The sequence below is a fragment of the Prunus avium genome, chromosome 1 (genome assembly GCF_965620075.1).
Source record: "Prunus avium chromosome 1, drPruAviu1.hap1.1, whole genome shotgun sequence".
NCBI lineage: Eukaryota > Viridiplantae > Streptophyta > Magnoliopsida > Rosales > Rosaceae > Prunus > Prunus avium.
The window spans coordinates 62,201,967-62,222,660 of NC_142284.1; the positions used below are offsets into that span (position 1 = coordinate 62,201,967).

General features: G+C 35.2%; 2 protein-coding genes across 6 annotated transcripts; both read right to left on the reverse strand.

Moving 5' to 3' along the window:
• Positions 1-1,121: 1,121 nt before the first annotated feature.
• Positions 1,122-6,252, reverse strand: AL6 (alfin-like 6). Of its 3 annotated transcripts, none has more exons than XM_021968884.2 (5): positions 5,829-6,252; positions 5,666-5,698; positions 4,315-4,543; positions 1,757-1,883; positions 1,122-1,634 (listed from the first exon to the last, which is right to left on the reverse strand). In XM_021968884.2, the coding sequence occupies exons 1-5, from the start codon at positions 5,923-5,925 to the stop codon at positions 1,359-1,361; spliced, it is 762 nt and encodes a 253-aa protein (XP_021824576.1). In that variant the 5' UTR covers positions 5,926-6,252; the 3' UTR covers positions 1,122-1,358. The 3 variants fall into 3 exon arrangements, with proteins under 3 accessions (XP_021824576.1, XP_021824573.1, XP_021824574.1); XM_021968881.2 differs by having other exon boundaries at positions 1,122-1,637; positions 1,754-1,883; positions 5,829-6,250; XM_021968882.2 differs by having other exon boundaries at positions 1,754-1,883; positions 5,829-6,248.
• Positions 6,253-11,917: 5,665 nt separating this feature from the next.
• Positions 11,918-14,772, reverse strand: LOV1 (NAC domain containing protein 35). 3 transcript variants are annotated; one of them, XM_021969050.2, is made up of 5 exons: positions 14,521-14,772; positions 14,188-14,448; positions 13,769-14,037; positions 12,329-13,191; positions 11,920-12,089 (listed from the first exon to the last, which is right to left on the reverse strand). In XM_021969050.2, the coding sequence occupies exons 2-5, from the start codon at positions 14,420-14,422 to the stop codon at positions 12,077-12,079; spliced, it is 1,380 nt and encodes a 459-aa protein (XP_021824742.2). In that variant the 5' UTR covers positions 14,423-14,448; positions 14,521-14,772; the 3' UTR covers positions 11,920-12,076. The 3 variants fall into 3 exon arrangements, with proteins under 3 accessions (XP_088108494.1, XP_021824742.2, XP_021824741.2); XM_088252368.1 differs by having other exon boundaries at positions 11,918-12,089; positions 14,188-14,772; XM_021969049.2 differs by lacking the exon at positions 11,920-12,089 and having other exon boundaries at positions 12,104-13,191; positions 14,188-14,772.
• Between the last annotated feature and the right edge of the window lie 5,922 nt (positions 14,773-20,694).

Sequence of the window (20,694 nt, forward strand, 5' to 3'; positions counted from 1 at the left end):
CACCACACGCCTATAATGGTCGCGGACTTTCGTGGCCATTGAAAATAAATAAATATGGCTAGGGACGGTGGGGCGGGTGGGTGTGGTGGGTTTTAGTTTTCCTTCCTTTTTTCTTTAGATGTCTTTTATACAAAAATAAATAAATATTGAAAATCAAGGTAAAATGGGAAGTTGACGGCAAAAATATCCGATAGGGTTTGCCTGAGATCTATTTGGATCCAAATAAAGGCACCCACGGAGGCACTAATTAAATTGTGGCTAATTAATAATAGAAAGTACAAAACAGCCAGTTTTGGAGCGTGGTAGTAACTGAAAACATAATCATATTATGCCGTGTACTAATATATTAAAGAGGATCCGTATAGCACGTTATTGTTCTAACATTGGTAAGAATTACTGCCTCTGAAATTCTACAAAACCAGAAAGGTATATTAAATCGTAAAAGACGGATAGAAGAACTTTTAATATCAGACAAGCTCCAACTGAGAAATAAATATAAAAAAAACAAAAGAAAATCGCTCTCATTTTGGTCGCTCTGTCTGTCTCCCTCTCTTTGTAACTCTTTCGTGAACAGACATTTTTCTCTTCAATTCAGCAGCCTAGAAATGAAAAGAGCTCCCGTCTCTCATTCCTCAGAGAGGGAAGAGCAGAGCAGAGCAGAGCATGCATCCATGCTTGGTCTTTACTTGCTCAAGAGTAAGAACTGCTGCACAACCACAGATTACCTTTCCAGCTACATTCCAGAACCCGGAGATCATTCCCATGCTCCGATGAGTGATCAACTAAAGCCTCAAGTCCTGACAGAGCAATTCCTAGTCAACACGATAAAACTGTTGGCATATCCAATTCTCCCCCCAACTTTGGTACCTTATAATCAAACCAAAATCTTCCAGTACAACATCTCTCAGTGAAACTTACCAGAAACCATTCTTTGCATGGACCATTACTCCACGACTGCACCAACAACTTGCTCAATATCTGTGCTTTCTTATAGAAGATGATATTGTAGTATTAATACTAAGGACAACAAGAACATCAGAAAACAGCAAAAACAACAAAAAACTATAGCCTCCAAACAGTAAGTAACAATGCATAAACACATGAATAAATGATTCAGAATCAAACCAAGAAACTACAAAGGCATATTTATAACTGACTATTCATATTAGAAACAAATTCCTGAGAAAATTAGACAGAACAAGAACAAAGAGTAGCAAAACTTAGAATCCCATTTGCAATCATTCAAATTCATTAACTAAGATAGACAACTGACTCTGTTTTACTCCAAATTGTAATGATAGTTGTAAACCCTCATCTGCTTTCTTTGAACGGTTTTGTTCTGCAAATTCAGACTAGATTTAAACTCTAGCCCTTTTGCTACTGCAACCTGGGCACTTGTACTGCTTGATATGCTCAGCCTTTGCAGGTGTAATCTTTACACATTTTCCATGGAACCATCTCTCACACACATCACAGCAAATCCAGAACTCATCAGCACCATAGTTGTCTCCACATGCCCCGCAAGTCGCACCTTGTTCATCATCTTCTTCTTCTTCTTCCCCGCTTTCCTCCTCTTCTTTGGGCAGCGGAGACATCTTTACTCCTTTGCTTTGGGGGAGCTCAGACTGCCGAGACTGCTTTAAGGCAGCACCAAAAAAAGCAACAGCTAGAATTAACTATAGGGAAAGAAAAAAAGGCTAAAGAAGGAAGACATATAAACAACAAACAAAATCATGCAAACTAATCCACTTACCACCTTTCCACTAGATTTGTTCTTGCTACTGTTGTTGTGAGGAGCAGACTGGTCTTTTGGTTGCTTAGCATTTCCTGTCACAACTTCAAATATAGTGGGGAGATCATTTATCATCTGAAAAAGCCTTTTCCTGCAAGTTCCAAAGCCAAATAAAATTATGACCACCTTGATATGCTAATATACATTAAATTTGAGGGAAATGTTAGCTCCTATCACTTGGCTTTTGTAGCAAGGGTTATGTTTCCATATCCTACAGCATGAATGACTCTACTCTGACATTCGCAATCACATCAACAACAAAGAAATCCACTGGTCCAACATCGTAGAAATTATATACAACCAACAATATAATACTAAACGGAAGAAGTTTTATCAGTCATAAAAGTTTGCATGTTGACCTTAATCAAAATTCTATCCATCCGCATTCAGATCCCACACCATCTATCCAAAATTTGTACACAACTTCTCTATGATAGCCAAAAATGAAATAAATAGGATCCCAGTAGACAGAAGAATATCATCTGTATTTAGTCTTCAATATTGTTATATTAATTATATAAGCCCTTGGTTGCCTGCACATACAGTCATACATACATTATATATACACATACAAATACACGAATGTTGTATACGTTTCTGAATCCAGATATTGCAGTAAAACCATTGTAATTGAACAAGTCAAAATAGCTCATGTTTACTTTACAAACTCGTCCGTTTACTTTTTTATAGCCAAGTAATGAAAAGTCTAAAAAGGTGGGGCTCAGAATAGGTCAAGGCAAATTGAATCCTAGAAACCAATTTTCAATATTTTAAGAATTTAAATCTGTTCTCAACAGAAGAAAATACAACACCTATCATGTACAGATAAGATTCTCAATTCTTCTATCAATGTTATGGCATGTCAGTATTCTTGTCTAATGCAAGTAGCCATTAACATGAGCTACTTAAATATGAGTAAGAGACAGCCTTGTAATTTACCAAAAGGAAAATGATAGAAGCCCTCAGAAATGAAAGGACACTAAGACTTATTCCAAGCGGTTGTTGCAGAGTGACAGAAGGCTTGTTTGAAAATTCAATTTAATCAACTGTAAAATACCTTTTAGCATCCTGAATCTAAAGGGGCAAAAGAGGTAGGCAGCTTTCTACTAGAACATAATGTTGCACCTAATACATACAGCATCAGAAACTTAATTGTGGCTAGGAAAACACTCACATAACCTATCTAGATCATGCAAGAAGTTTATCATGTATGGAGTTCGGGAAAATGGAAACTATGAAGTGGGATATCGATTATCTTAAGCAAAACAGAAATTTTCTTGTCAATCAGTTGTTGAATCCTAGAGAAGGAACCAATTAATGCTCAATCAGGAGCCAATTGAGGATTAAGGTTCAAAGAAGCCACTGCTTGAATTTGAGTCCCCCCCAACACCCCCACCACTTATAGAGTCGCTTTTCAAATGTGTCTTCTTTACCCTGCTAATAGAACCCTGGATACTGTTACTCATTCTATCCTTGACTCATGCAGACGAGTCTGTCAATACCTGTAACATTCGTGATACAGTAGGCCAAGTCCTACATATCACTAAAGTATATGCAGAAATCTCATATTCAGTGATTTTTTCTATGTGTAAAAAAGAGTAATCACAAAACATATAATATGAAAGGGGCCTCCAATTTCAGCTCCATGCAAGAATATCAGTCATTAACGCTACCATACCAAGCATTATTTGATTCTTCAACATGATTAAATGCTAGGATGTAAAGGATATGTTAATTTTTGTACTATATAGCCATAAAGATAGCAAACAAATTTAAAACAAAAAAAGAAACATTTCCATCAGAATTTAGTCTATAAAAAAGGAGGTAGGTTTTAAACTAGGTTTCAGTAAGTAGTAGATGCATTGAATTTGTGAATTGGCTCTAAACAGAACTTCTAAATCTTCCTTACTTTAACCGCCCATGTATGATGCCATATTTGGTTCACATAAATATCTTATTCAAACGTGATATGTAAACCGCTTATCACATCATATGCAAGGTAAATATCAATAATAAGATGCCACTAAATGCATGAACTTATGCACTGAAAAAGGTGCATAGGATTCAGCTGATAATAAGATTGTCAACAGAAAGTGTTGGCTCAATGCTTCATATGGCAGGTAACTCTTTTCTCTACTGCATTTGAAAATTCTATCATTAAAAGTTGCAGATATGGAGATTTTTTTAATAAAAAAAACCTTGCAATAATTTGGGTTCTAACAACTGTATTAAAGTAGGAGCACAGTTCTGAAAGAAATAAAACTCAATATACCAAATCATGCTTTTCCTCCTTGTAATAGGGTAACCTCTGTTAAATCTCAACATGTTTGCATAAGAATAGCTAAGGATGAATAATAGATTCGATATTTGGTGCAACTGAGAATTTTGCATATGATAAAGAAAGTATCAGGCTACGATAAGATTAACACCAAGAGTACGCCAACATTAAAATTCATCAAGATAGCTTGTGCATTTCCCCATTGATAATAAAAGATACATGCAGAAGAAAAACTATTTCGTACCTTTCATTCTTACCAAACCCAAATCGTGCACCAAAGTAAAATGCAACTGCAAGCAACCATGAATCGCTATGAACTGCAACCAGTGATAGCCAGTCCTTCTCCTGCATCCCATCCCTAGCAAAGTTTATGCCTAATGCTGGCTCGGGAAGCTCAGGAGGCACCTCCTCAACAGGCAGGTTAACTTCCCATGCCTCATTTGGCAGTCCATACAGACACAGATTCTCCTTCTCTACAAGCAGAACATTTGTGTTAAGAAAAAGCAAACAAAATGAAAAAAATACACTATCATAACCACATAAGATATTGAAATTACGCCAAAGTAGCACTTAAGATGCTTAAGCACATTGTACGGCGACTAAACATCCATCAAGTACTATTCTGGTCATGTGTTCAACAATAAATTAAATGAGGCATATAAATATCATTTTCATGCATACTTAAAGAAATAAGACCAAACTTGATACATCAAAACTTAGATATTCATTTTTTAGATATTTTATTACTCCAAACACATAAGGTGAGAATATTAAAATTGTAATTTGCACCAAAATAAATGGAAAGAATTTGTTCTTGCTCAACTGCCACTAAGAAAGTAATAAACAGAAAGATCCGCTGAAAGACTAAATGTTTACAATAATGTAATCATCAAGAAGAAAAGAACAAACCATCGGAAATGACAGCCCCACCTCCAAGGTGGCAAATTCACCTCCAATAATCTAATTGATTGTAATGAGTCTATTGAACATGCACTTACCGCCCAGATTGTGCATCAACTTGGAAAATGTGGTAAATTCAAATCCATTTAACTAGAAACCAATTAAAAGAAAAATATATGTAAAAACTTCACCCACTTCTGGACTTTAATTTTATACAGCACTTGCAAAACCTTAGGACAGAAGTCAAACAACCTAAATCAGTCAGGAAGTTATAAAATTTGACTTCAGGACCCTTGCTCCACAACAGTAGGCCAGTGTACCGGGTGTGGGAGGCCATGAAATTCAATGTGCAAAACCCTTAATTTTGGAAAGTATTTTTACTTCTTCGTATAAAGACTGGTGCCTCTATATATCAAGATGGGGAATCTAGTAAAACTGAAGCAAGTGAGGATGTTTTGTGTTCCAAGTGCTACAATAGCAGTTAGTTTTATTGTATACAACCAAAAAAGAAAACTTACAGCTAAAGAGATTGGGTATTTTATTCATACTCATGGCACCGCAAATTCACATTACAAATCAAGCTCCAGCATTTAGAAATTAAAATGAACAAACACATACATGAAAAAAAAACACAAAAAATGGCCCTTACTGCAACAACAAGAAGCATAAACATAAGAAAAGATAAGAGAACCCACCAGGATCGCACTCTTGATAAAACTTCTGAACGTCTGCAGAAAATTTATAAATAAAAAAATTAAGTAAAAGCATTACAGGAAATTCAAAGAGACCCAAATATGCATACATAGATAAGTAAAAGAAATAAGATTAAGAGGTTAAAAGAAAAAAAAGCGAGCGAACCACTGGTGAGGGCCTTAATCAAGCCGGCGCGTCTGCCTCTGAAGTCGCTGAAGACTTCCTCCACTGTTCGAGGTACTGGGTGCGGATTGCCCTCCATTATGCTCTCTGTCTGTGTTTGAATTTTAATATCAATCCCAGCTGCTACCTATTGGAGAATAGAGGTACGAAAGGGAAACTCAGAGGGACATAGTGCCGGAATTGAATTGGATGTTCTTCTTCTGAATGGGAAATTAGGGTTTGTTGATTTGGTGAATTGGGGATTCTAATTGTTTGTTGTTGTTGATAAATAAATTTAAATTTTTAGACAGACAGAAAGGTGTTGTAAGTATAAGTTATAAGAAGACTGAATCGGAGAGAAAAATATAAATATTTATATTTATATTTATATGAGAGAGCAGGGAATGCAGGATAGGATGGGAGGATTTAAAGGAAGGGCTGAGATATCACAACTCGCTAGCTCCGGGAAATATACAAAAAAGGGTTTCACTTGGAAATTCACATATTCCCACTTTCTCTCTCCTCTACCTATTGGCTATTTGGCTCAGCTCTTTTTTCTCTTTCTTTTCTCTTTTTGTTATATGCCGAACAAAAATATTAAACATTTTCCTTGTTTTTTTTTGTTTTCACAAAAACATGTGTAATTTAGAAGTTCTTTGAGGATAAAATGCAAACAATAACAATTTCTTAATTGAAATACGATCATTTAACCATGTGACACTTGTCATATGGCTATGCATCCACTGAAATTAGGACAAGCGTATGCTAAAAAAAACTCTCATAAGTTAACGTATTATCGTCTACCAAGCCCAACTAAATTAATTAGTATATGGAAATTATGCAAGCATGGATAGAGTTTTGTACTAATACTTCACCCAGGAGACACACAGTGAAACTCTCATAAGTTACGCAATGCATTAATATAGATTAATAAGAAATCAAGAATTAGAGGTTTTTCCTAAGTGGTTAGTTACTCAAACTTTTAACCAATTAGGTTTATGTTTGATTTGTGGTCCTGGAAAGTGAGTTGTTTTCTTGGACTCGAATCCGAACTGAAATTAAATTCTTACAAACATTTCAAGTGCAGGGGCATTTTGGTAATTTAAAAAATTAAAAATTTTCCTCCAAACCAGCCAACCTAATGGTTAAACCATTTATCTGTGGATCCGGAAATCATTTCCTATGTCATTTTCTAAGAAATGGAAAATGGAATATTCATTTTCCATGTTTGGTAATGTTGGGAAAGTAACATGGAAATACCACTATATTTTCTTTCCCATATTTGGTTTGTGTAAGAATGTAAAACAAAGTTTGTTATAAAATCAAATGATAAAATAATGTATTTAATGTTATATTGTAATTTTAAATTGTTAATGTGGACAAAATGGTCATGAAAAGTGTGAATTTAATGATGGCCTGTTTTCCCAAACTTTCCCAAGGGGGAAGGAGGGTTACATTTTCCCCTTATGTTCCCATGTGCCAGGCAACTATTTCCCATACATGGACTTACCAAACATGAGAAAACAATTGATTTCTCATCCCCAAGCCTCATTTCCTATGAACCAAACGCAACCTTAAGTCATGCGAATCGACCTATTAGTATCCAACGATTCTGATCGCAATGGTGTGTGTAGCTAGTCGCCACCATCTAGAAGCTCTCCTTGAGCCCATCAAACTGTGCCACCCCACCCTCAATTCTCTTCTACCATTAGAGCACGAGTGATCTTCCATCCTAAATTAAACTTCAATTAACAACAAACAACTTAATTAACACCTCAGATCATGTAATTGAAGCTGAGTCAAAAATTCTAAATTGAAGGAATTTCGAAACTTAACCAACAATCCTCAATTTTTACCTTAGATTGTTGGGCTCGATTCATTGAGCTTTTGAAAATTGTTTTGTCAATCCAAGAAGGAAGAAGATGAACCTACCACTTATGGGTTTTTATCCCATGGTTTTCCATTTTTTATCCTTTTTGAAGCGCTGCACAATCACAACGCCTCATGCGTCAATTTTTAAGTGGAATAACTCCAAAGATTCATTAAAAATACATCCAAACTCCGAAAAATTCACTAAAAAATGCCATGAACTCATAACTATACATGCACTTTCATCTCATGACATCCAAGTAACCATTCAAGAAATTATAAGTATTTTCTTGTATACTTCTAATTACAACAAATCTTATTAATTCAAATGAATTCCCAAGAATTCCATAAAGTTTTGAAAATTTATAAAATACATTCTAAGCACCATAAAATTTTATGGTTCTCATAGTTGATTAATTACAAGTGGATATTCACCATATTGATGGTATTGTGGACAGATGAAAGCTCAAATTGTGGGTATGTTGGATATATGTCATAAAAACCAATCAAGAGATTAAATCTTTTAAGGATATTTCAGTTACTACCTATCGAAGTTAAATCATATGAGCAATAGTGTCGTTTCAGATAAAAGTTTCATTAATATTTAAGTTATTTGAACGACAAGTCCATGGGCTATTAGACGAGGAAAGTGATCTAAAGAAGTTAGATCCAAGGGACCCTTCCTCTCAAGCTTATACCCTAAACGGTTCCTAGTCAGAGGATCGTACAACTGGGTTGATGATCTGTAAAGACCAGCATACACTATATCCGCTCAATTGGGAGGATGGCTGGTCTCAAGTCATTTGTGTAGGGACACTAAAATAAGTGTATGAGTGCTCATTAGAGAATGAGTACATTTTCCCCTCCTTTAACATTTGAGAAATGTAGATTCTTGAGCATATCAGCACTTTGAATCAAAAGATCCATGGAAGAGATTTAGGTTAAATCTCTAAAATCAACCATTTGCTTCTGTTACTTCTCTTGAAAAGTTTTATGTTTAAGTGGCTTAACCAACCTAAGAAAATCTAGAACATCCTTCAGGGTAAAGGGTACACACAAACGTATGGTGTAGATTGTCAAAAAACCTTGGCTCTTGCAAAGATCAATACAATTCTTGTTCTTGTCTCATTAGCTACTAACAATGTTTGACCTTTGTTGCAATTTTGCGTAAAGATGCATTCTTGCATGGTGATTTTAAAGAAGTAATATATATGGATTTTCCTCAAGGTCTCATGACAACTTCAAAAAAATGAATGGTATGCAAGTTGAAGAAGTCATTATAAGCGCTAAACAATTGGCAACGACATGGTTTGCCAGATTCACTTTGTTTATGAAGAACTTTGAATACAAACAAAGTAATTACGATTACACCTTATTTTTTAAGTGGAAAAAAATGATTAAAAAATTGGTTTGATCGTTTATGTTGATAATATAGTTGCTACTGACAATAATGAGGATGAAATTTAAAATTTGCAAATGTATATGAAAACTGAATTTGAGATAAAAGAGTTGGGAGATTTCAATTACTTTCTTAGGATAATAGAAGTTGCTGGATCAAAATCTAACATCTTCCAATCTTAGAGAAAAAAAATGTAATGAATTTTTTTGACTAAAATTAGTATGCTCCAAACATCATCACCTAGATGTGAAGAGCTATATCAATGTAGATTGGGTTGGCTCTATCATTGCATTCTAACTTTCTGTATTTTATTTTTGTTGGTGGTAATCTTGTGACTTGGAGAAGTAAGAAACAAAAGATATTGCAAGATCTTGTGTTGAGGTTGAGTATAGATGCATGTTTGCGATTATTTTGGCATATAAACTTTTTGGCAAACTTAAAGTAACCTAAGAGAGTTATAAGACTGCATTGTGATAATAAGGTTGCTATATATTGACATAGCATAGAATCATGTGCAACATGATTACACTAAATGTGTTGAAATTGACCGATATTTCATTAAAGAGAAATTTGAGGCTGAAATAATTGATTTTCCATTTGTGAAGATTGAAGACCAATTATGATATTCTTATGAAGACAATCTACAATTGAGTTCTTCAAGTCACTTGACCAGTTGGGTATTGGAGATATCTATACACCAACTTGTGGGAGAATGTTGGTATGAATTGTGCATATTAATTAGGAGATTTTTTTCATATTTTAAATAGCTGACGTATTCTTATGTAATTGATACTTTAATTACCCCTTATTGTACACACACCACAATATAATGTTATATACATTTATCTCCCACAAATAGAAAAAGATATTAATATTTTGAAATATCTTTGCTTTACATTGGAGTGTATATAGAGTTGTGCATAAACGCAAAACTCGAAACTCCTAAATCCTATATACCACAGTCAGGGACAGCCCTGGGCCTGGGCCCCGAGGGCGATGGTCTCGGGCCCTTGAACAAGGGGCCCCAAACTTTTTAAATACTTGTAAAAGGAATATGTTGAGGCCCATTATAAATATAAAGTTTTGGGGAGTTCAAAATAAGGCCCAAATAAAAACCACTCAAAATCTTTAACAAAACAAAGCCCTGTATTTAAAAATTATTAATTGACTTTGGAACCAGAAATATGCAATTAATCAAACACTTCCATCAAGAAAATGTTTAATTCTTCTAGTTTTGTGATTTGTTTGTTATTTTAATTCAATTAAACTACTAAGCTAAAAAAATTATATGCATACATGCAAAGAGAAATTAAGGGTCTCATTATAATTTATGAGCCGAGGTGACTTAAAAATCAGGACCAGCCCTGATCACCTTTTGGGGCTAAAGATTCTCTTGTGCTAGGTTGTATATAGGCTTTTAGCTAACAGGATAGAATTTCTGGAATGTCAACAACATGCATGCGGTTGCTATATATCTTTTTAGGCCAAGCAACGGATATAAATTAGTCTCACCATCTATTAATTAAGGAATAAATAAAAGAGAGAGGGCAATAATAGCTATAAATTAGTCTCACCATATATATATATATATATATATATATATATATATTCTAGAAGAAGCATTTGTGCCAAAGTGATACATAGCTCTAGTCTAAAAGTCTGGCGTGCGAATTGCAATTTGCAATGCCATCATATGATATGCATCATATGGAATGGACCTCTCTACCTAGATTCTCTTCTCTCTCTCTCTCTCTCTCTCTCTCTATATATATATATATATGAATCAAGAAAGAAACAAGTAGAGCAGCTCCTCCTAATAGCCTATAGGGATAGGTAAATATCATATCCACACGAAATTAACCAAAGTAGCTCGCCACCATGACAGTGACGACGCACGCACAGCTGCTCGCCTGCGGGTCTCGTTGACTTGTCAGTAATACGTATTTTAGGTTATAATAATAATAATAACTCCAACCTACCAATTCATTTCACACGCAGTTTTGTTAACTTATTATTATATATATCCCCACCCCAAAACACAAAGAACGACTTGACCTGGAGCTAGACCGGATCCCAATGAGAATATATAATATCTGCTATTATTATCTGCTCTCTCTGCTCTCCCTGTGAATGCGTGTCTGTTTTGTACTCTCTCAATTAATCCAACTCCTTTCTATTTTATAATATATCACATGAAGAACAATACAAGACTTATGTATTCCAATTTGCGCATGTGTAGAGACTGGGGTGCAACGACCTCCTTTACAAGTTACATCTGCAACACTTTCTCAGTTATGAGCCATGACATCCTCACTACTCTTGTGGCCCATCTATTGTGTTAATGCGTGGAGGGGGCGGTTTCCCCTATTCCTTTTATTTTCTTTATTTTCTTTGATTTTAAATTTTCAAACCTCTACCCACATAGGTAGAGGTAGAAGAGCTCAACCAACTAAGCTATACCTCATTAGCGAAACTTTTAGATTGTTTATTTTACAACTCTCGTGTTGTATTAGACACTAATTCAATTAGGTACATTATTTTGAATATACACAAGTAGATATGTTATTGGTCATATTATTTGTAGGTAAATTGCACGTCCCCTAATGGGATGAAAATCGAAATAATGCCCCTATAATTTAATCATTAACAACACATAATGAACCTTTTGAGCTTAAAAATAATTTATGCTGAGGATACTTTGAGAACACCAGAAGTGGATATAGCGAAACCTATAATCATCACTTCTAATAACATCTACTTCATTGACACTTCTTAGTTAGTTTGAAATCTTATAGAGGTTCAGAGACGATCCTGAAAAAACAAACAAGGGGATACAAGAGTCACCCCATATATATGACTTTGAAACCCTAATTAAGCACCTCCACTCATGCAGGCACTCGTTCATTCAAACACAGTGAGGGTTATATCGATCACATGTTAACAAAAGGTAGTATAGGAATTAATTAATTAAATTAATATCCCATTAAACCAAAACCCTGCCAAAGCAACATATGATATACATGAGTCATCACATATATTAAAGGAAAAAGTATGCATACGCTAGCTAGAACATTAAGGAATTAAAGTACTGGATTATTAACGACAAACCAGCTAGCTAGACAAATCATTTATTAGAGTTTAGACGTAGCGAGCATATATAACTAATTAATTAAGTAGTGCATTGGTGGAATTAATAGCTATATTTATCTATATATGTAATTAATTGATTGATTACTTGAATGGATTGTTGTAGTCCGGCCGGTTTGTCTCTGAGATTGGATTCCAGTCCCATAGGCGGTCAGAGAAAGCGGTTGGAAGTGCGTTGGAGGCCAGCTGCTGCGGCGGCGGTATAGCTGATTGTACATGTGGTGCTGCTGCAGGGAAAGTGGAGAAAATGCTGTTGGGTTGGGCATTATGATGAGCATCATCATAGTATTGTACCACATGATGATGTACATGTTGTTGTTGGTGATGACTGGAAGATGCAGCAGCCTGCTGCTGTACATGTTGGTAGGTCAAAAGTCTATGAAGATCATCAATTGCATTCATGTTGGAGGACGAAACAGAAGAAGAACCCGCGGTGAAGAGCATTGCAGATGAATTAGTACTACTGGGGATCAGTGAAAAGCAATTAGCCGCTGCTTGCTTTGAGTTTGAGTGGTGCAAGAAGGCCGCCATCCCTTCTTCCTGATCAAGTGGATGATGATGAGCTTGTCCAATGTTGTTGTGGTGGTGGTAGGCGTTATGCTTGGAAAGCCCAAGGACTGTTGTGACATCTGAATTTCCGCTGCTTCCTTCAGGCTCGACGCTCATCTTTTGATCCACCTGATGCTCATGATCTTGATGAAATTGCTGTGCTTGGCCTTCATTAAAAGCTTGGAGTTTCTCCATGATACTATGAACTGTGTTAATATTACTGTTATTAATATTAGTACTAGTATTGTGCTGCTTTTTGTTGTCTGATGATATGGTCGTGGATGGAGCCACAAGTACTGATGATCTCGATGTGGATGCTCTGGAAGCCGGGAGGGAACGAGGGAGCGATGGGTGGTCTTCAACTCCAGCTCTCTTGTACACTCGACATAGAGATATTTCTCCCTGAAAAGTAAATTCAAGCTAAATTAACCATCCATCAATCCACTCAAATAAGAAAGGAAAATTGAAATTATCTGTGTCATCCATCCATTCTGCATATTCTCTTAATTCATTTCCTTTCTAGTTACCAGCTACGGGTTCATGTACTTTGCTGTATATGAATTTCAGTAGCAAATTAAGATCGACTGATTAAGCCCTATAAAAATTATACAACAAACCCGGAAACTCATGATCAATTTTTCAATCTTGTCCCTGGAATTTTTTATTTATCTTTATTCATTAATTTTTGACAAAATTCCTGCCAAATTATTCGCTCCGAATGAAAGAGAATCGATCGGGATCCAATTCAAGACAAATATTTGGAAATTGTGAGCTAGCTAAGCTAGGTTTAGCAAACTGAAAGTTATTTTTCTTTCTTGGTCCGAAGCAAACTGAAAGTATATGGGCTGTACTTGTCTTATATGTATGTGTGTAAAGTTGAAGATTGTGAATGGGTATAACGTGATTCAATCATCAATGGTAATTGCGACCTAATTAAACTTGATATTTTTTGTTTAAATATACATATATACATATGTACCTTTTGATATCGTTCGGTTTCATGATGCGGCAAGCGATACTCGTTCATGATCCAGCTAGTTCGGATGCCTTTGGGAGCTTTCCCAGAGTAAAAGACTAGGGTTTTCTTGAGCCCAATTGAGCGTAAGTTCTCGCTTCTGATCATGCGGTCGGCTCCGGTGGCCTTCCAGTACCCAGAAGTAGTCACCCGGTTAGGCCTATCCCCGTTGCGGTACTTGCGGTCTCTTGGCACATAAAAGAACCATTCCTTTTCTCCAATTGCTGCCATGGCTGCACGCACGCAATCAAACACAGCGATAAATATCCGAGGATTAGATTGAATTGGATTGAATAATTCACATGTGATTAATTTAGATAGGGAGAAAGAATTTTGATTACATATGTATTGCGTGTGTGTATATATATACAGTTAGTTAGTACCTGGAAGCTCCCAAGGGTCGTAGCGATAAAGATCAAGAAAAGTAATGAGCTCAACGTTGAAGCGCTTGCCCTCAACCTTACGGCGAAGGTAGAACTCTACAAGTTCTTCCTCAGTAGGGTGGAAGCGAAAGCCCGGCATCACCATGTCGTGCTCATGCTCATCATCATCATCATCACCATCTTTATGATCATCATGATCATGATCGACCTTGTTGGATTCGTCGTTAACGCTCATAGTTGATGATGATGAGGTTGTTGTTGCTGCAATTGCCATAAACTGATTAAAACTAACTCTAACTCTAATTAAAGCTCATGAAGCACCACTATACTCACTCTCCTTTCCTATATAGCTAGCTAGCTAGCTTGGGCGTCCCGCTGCCCTCTTTATACCAAAAAATCGCTGATAAAAGAGTTATTTTGTAGCAATTAACTGCTATGCAACTGCAAGTGGTAGGCAAGATAAGAGATGGTTAATATGTCGTACCATGCCCTTAAAAAGTTTCTCTCTCTTCGCCCCTCTCTCTCTCTCTCTATCTTATTAATTTACAGGGGGAAGAACAAGAAGAAAAATTAAAGAAGAGAGAGAGAAGGAAATTGAAAGAAAAATGGAGAGCTTTAGTAAATAGAAAGATCTACATAGCTTTCAGGCCCTACATAGAAGGGGTATGCGCTAAGGTGTTTAAGATGAGAAAGTGACATTTCAAAAAACGGGACAGGGTGGCCACAGCCCCTTAGCGGTGCCCCTGGACCTTTCTTTCATCATTATAATTTAAAAAAATTATAATTCTTTTTGTTTTTGTTTTTTAAATTTTTCACTGCCTATTCTATTGTTTTTTTTCTAGAAAATTAGATATACATAATGTGGCAGATGATATATGTTAAATATTAATTAACTGACATAACTATCAACTAATGCTACTGTTACCAAATGTTATCCCTTCTGAAAAACAAGTTGTCTAACCTAATTCCAACAACAACAAAAGAGAGAATAATGTAGAAAACCTAATTTCAGCATGCTATGTAAAATCTGGGAAACAAAACTTGGTTGTAAGTATTTTCAAGTATAAATTATGCAGGTGTCCCATTTTTTGTACTACTTGTATGGTTTTTTTTTTTTTTTGAATGCACATGGCATGCATGTTCATATGAATTTTACACACATTGTTCTTTTGTTAATACAATAATGTAGTAGGTATCACGTGCCATGTAAGTTAGGGTAAAAGGAAAAATGGCCGCCATTTACACTCAATTTCGAGTACCTCTTCTATTTAGATTAGATTAATTTAGAATTGTTTAGACAATTGTTTGTATACAAAGAAATTATGTGTCACATGAATAAATAGAATAAGTCTATGAATTTTATTTATATAATTACTCTTCTTTCACTAATGTTGTAAACATCTTTTTAATGCGGAAAGGGTTTGAATATTTTTCTATATTTGAAAGAGAAATACCTTATCCAACATTGTGCAAAATATCTCCATACCTCCTTTTAAACATTTGGTACGTAATTGTTACAAGTTTGATGATAACTTTGTCGTTTGGTTGTGGCTTACGCTTTCTAACCGATAGTGCTTTTGTAGGCTACCTAGCTGTCTTGAGGGTCGTTGGTTGATTAGTTGGATTACATTTTGATTTTGTTTATCTTATATTTTACATCAGAAAAATGCTTTTTTAGAATTAAATTTCGAACAAAAATATCTTTCTGAATAAAAAAGATGAACATATAAAATTGAATCTTTCTGAAAATGAAATTACGACGTACGGTAGGAGCAAAAACAAAACAAAATCAATATAATAAAGTAATTTCGCAGTATGCATAATGCATAATGCATAGGTGGGGTTGGGATATATATATATAAAATTTTAATTATATGCAATGCATATAATTGATGGTATCCTGAGTGTATATGTGAGTCAAGAGAAACCCGTGACCAATCTCTTTTCCTGATGTCTGATAATGACATAAAGTACGGTTTTCCTCTTCTTTTGGTTTTATTATACATATTATTCATGTCTTTATATTATTTTTTTATACAATTTAATAATAAGAGTATCATCAAAATATTTTACCAAATGTCTCTTTATACATGTGAATTTATTTTATTTAGTTATTATAAATAAATGAGGTTCAAATCAACCAAATTTAGTAAATAAGACCACATTATTTCATGAATAACATTTAGTGAATTAATTTGATACACGAAGTTAGTGAATTTATATTTTTACTAACCTTTTGTTTATCATGACCAATTAATGTCTAAATTAGAATTATTTTTGGTAAATACCACGAGGTGTCCCCACACTCGAAGGGTGGGATTAATCCTCGCTCGGGGTTCGGCTTGCCCCTAGCCACAAAGTGCTTCCAACGGATTTCGAACCCCTGCCATTGAGGCACTAGGTAGCTTGCCAACTGTTAAGATTAAGCACCATATAATCTTGTTGAGAGCATGGGTGGATTCAAAGAGGAAAGATATGAGGCTATTGCCCCCACTCAATAAGTTGTGCCCTTTTTTTATTATTTTATAAAAGCGATATTCTACTTTAAACTAATTGAAATTATACGGAGGAGGATTCAAACTTGAGTGCATATATACTGGGGAGCACATCTATTCTATCCAACTTGGTTCAGCCTCTACATACAAAGATCTACAATAGTTACGGGGCAATGAATAAAGTTAACCACCAAAAAAAAAAACTGAAGGGCAAAGGGTTTGTTAAAAGGCCTCAAAGAGGCTACCCAAGCATGCCTCATTTTAGGTCATCTTCTTTTACAAAAATATTTGGGTTGGGAGCTTCACTTCTTTAGTCTTAATTCGGGAAAGAAATATTTTTGAATTAGTCACCGGTTGAGAAGTTTGAATTCACTGGAATCACCACTTGCATGATCATGAGTGGTCATGATCCAATCCAATCATGTCATCATCATCACCATCATAATCATTATCTCTCTCCCTCCAATGGATCAACCAGTTGTTTACAGTTAAAGTTTCGTAAATAAAACTTTTTTTGGATTTTGTTTTTTTGCTTTGCTATGCAAAAGCCAAACCGTGTCGTATTAGAGGACTAAAATACATCAAAATGGGTCCGGAGGAATCCAAGAAAAAAGAAGGGCGCTAAAGCTAAGGTTACTCTGGATATATCTTAGTAGTGATCGATCATATATATACAAGAAAGTAGAGAGCACAAGTTTAAACGCGTGAAGAAGCGAGAAAATAAATTCCAGTGAATTCTTGTAATTATTATCTGGAACCATGCATTTTGCATAGAAATCACTTGCTTTATTTTGTCCTTTTCTGTCCAAGTCTCAAATAGGTTGAAAGAAAATAATGATGCCTGCCTTCGAGAAAGATCACTCACTTGACTCTTTCACCGTGGGAATACGCATAAATATATATATATATATTTGAGACGCCAAAAAGAGAGAATTTTCAACGATCTTGACAACCTTCAACTTTTTATAATTAAGTTATATTATTTATCAAAGAAATAGAGACTTGGGAGAGTTTCAGTTGAGAGATTATTTAAATAAGGACATCCTTATGGGACCCATTCATATTATATTTTCATAATTCAAAACCGTGTATCTTTTAGGAAAGTGAAACCTAGCTAAATAACTAGATTCAGCAAACTGCACAGTGGTATATATAAGTCCTAACTAGAATCCATAGCTAAAAAGATTTGGTGGATTTAATTAGCTATGAAATTGCAGGTAGGTGATGTGATTAACAAAAATGATGAAAGTTAGGCTTATAATTTTCACCCACTTCCAATATCATATGCATCAGCAAGCCGATCAACATTGACTTTATGTATGAAAATATTATTTCTTAATGCCAATAAATTAAGAAATTAAGAAATATGAATATGGGTGTCATTTTCAGTGTGAACCGACCACTCAGATACAGATAAAATCTTACATTCTGTTATATGTATGAAAACTTGTCCTTATTCTGGAAAGTTGTAGCGCTGGCTGCCCACTAGTTTATAGTTTCTTCCGGATCCACAACATTTTCTCAACTTTTCGTTTCGTTTCGTTTGTTCTAATCAGCTTTTTTGGGTTCCTTTTGACGTTTTAGATATTTCACACAGAAATCTGATATTGACTCTCTCTGCATCTGTACATGATCATTAATCATGGACGGAAACCACCAAGTCATCTCATCGCTCACAAAGTTTATCGTCAATGCCAACTGGTATATTAATTTTATATGATATTATTACTTTTGGATTTATATATGCGTGTCAAAACTCAAAAGAGAAGATAACAAACGAGAAAAATCGAAAACCAGGAGGATCACAAATATATATATAAATATTACGCAGTGGTGCGCTCGATCGTGAAGTCAACTTACTAGCTCTTGCACTGTACCAGATTAGGGCTGCAAACTGGTTTTGTGTTTCCCCAACCCACTCTCTAATTTCTAATTATAACATTGTGCATGTCTCCTAACTAGGAATGGTTAATTACAGGGTCTCGCAGAGATTTAGTGATCAAACATGGCGGATCAATACAAAAATTAAGAATGGCTAAATAATATTCATAGAGCTTCAATTAAGGAATTATTCAAAGAGCTTCAATGGTCACTGAACTTGTATATACTCGAGCTTCAATTTGGTCCTACAACTCGCTCATTCGTGCAAATTCAGTCATTTTGTCACATTCCATCAATTTGAAGGATAAAATCGTCAATTAACGAACAAGTATCTTGCAAAACGACCTACCCAGTTCTCTACTACCCATTTCCCCCAAATTGAAACCCTAATATTAATTCACCTATCTATCTCATTTCCCTCAAATTGAAACTCCACAAATTCAAACCCTAGCCCATCAATAGAACCCCATTATTTGATGTTATGAGTGGTTTAATTTCTACTTATGAACATTTTAATTTACAAGATTCCAACGGGATTTTTAATTTATTAATTAATGAATAGGGATCAACTACATATATAAAACCCCCAACTTTTGGGATCATTTGATATTGATACTATCAAACTTTGAAGACCCTACAAATTCATGCTCAAAATTGGTTAATGTAGAGCTTCTTGGGCAAGTAGAATTGAAAATACGTTTCTTGTTATGGAGTCAAATTTTGGCATTCAATTTAGGTAGGTAACTGCAAGTAATCTATGTACATATATATATAATTGTGGAAATTGGATATCGAATTGCATGGGTGTCATCACCATGATCGTCATCTGCTAGAAATATCTAAAAAATATATAGATTAGTATAGATGATGAAGACTCAAAAATAGACTAAGAGAGGATATAGCTAGATTAGAGTGTCATATTAAAAGAGAAAATGAATCTCTCTCATAATATATAATCTCATCTTCACATATGCCTAGCTAGCAGATAGCTGATGCTCTTATGGGCCCACCTATATAGCAAGATGTATATTGATGGACCCATTTGGGTTCATTCTTGAGGGTACATTATTAATTTTCCACACCACAGGCATCTCGTGGCTTGGACCAGTTTGGCGGTTGTCAACCCGCTTCTTTGGATGGGCATGCATGATCAATATTGGGAGAGAGAGAGAGAGAGAGAGAGAGAGAGAGAGAGAGATATTTACGTACAAAAACCACAACTTGATATGTATATATATACCTATAATTGAGTTGAGCAGCATGATTAATTACCACAAATTAAAATTAAATATATCAAATCAAATCCCCAAGGGAAAGATGTGAGAGATGATCATTTGAATACATAATGTTATAGAGCAAAGGCATGGACGGATTAGACAAGTTGGGTGTGGCCCTCTCCTCTGCGGGGCTTAATAATTTGGGGAATTGGCTATGGCCAGTGGCCACCAATCACCGACCATACGAGAATGAAAATGGGACTGCATGTGTCTTTGTAGGGTTTTGGCCTTCAACTTCAACCGCCTAACCAATCTTCTTGTTGTAAAGGACGGTCATGATTTGTCATTGTTCTTCGACTGCTGCCACGCAATAAAACAAGCAATTCCATTCATGGAGAACAAAAGTGACTGCTGTCGCACAATAAAACAAGCAATTCCACACAATAAAACAAGCAATTCCATTCATGGAGAATTTTCCTCTTTTCTCTTCAAGGTCATGCACCTTTTTAAGGATGACGTCGTATGCTCATAATCAGAGAGCTTACAATTATATATATATATATATATATGAAGTTTAACCTAGCTAGGTCAACACCGCTATAAATATGAAGTTTAAGCACATTAACTGAACAACACAACCTCTAAATAGATTCCAGAAGCTAATCCCAAACAGATTTCTTTTTTAAAAAAAATTTAATGATTCATACTCGGATTTCATACAGATCGTAAGCACAACTTGCCTCCCAAATTTCATACTATATATTTTATTTAACCCGAACCCGATATTGAATGTGCGCAATTTTATTTTATTTTTCCATTCAATATTTTTTTTTGTAATACTTTTTCGTGATTTCTATAGTTTGTTCATTTTGTCATTTGAGCTCTTTAGATCAAGATGATTTAAATTCCTTAAT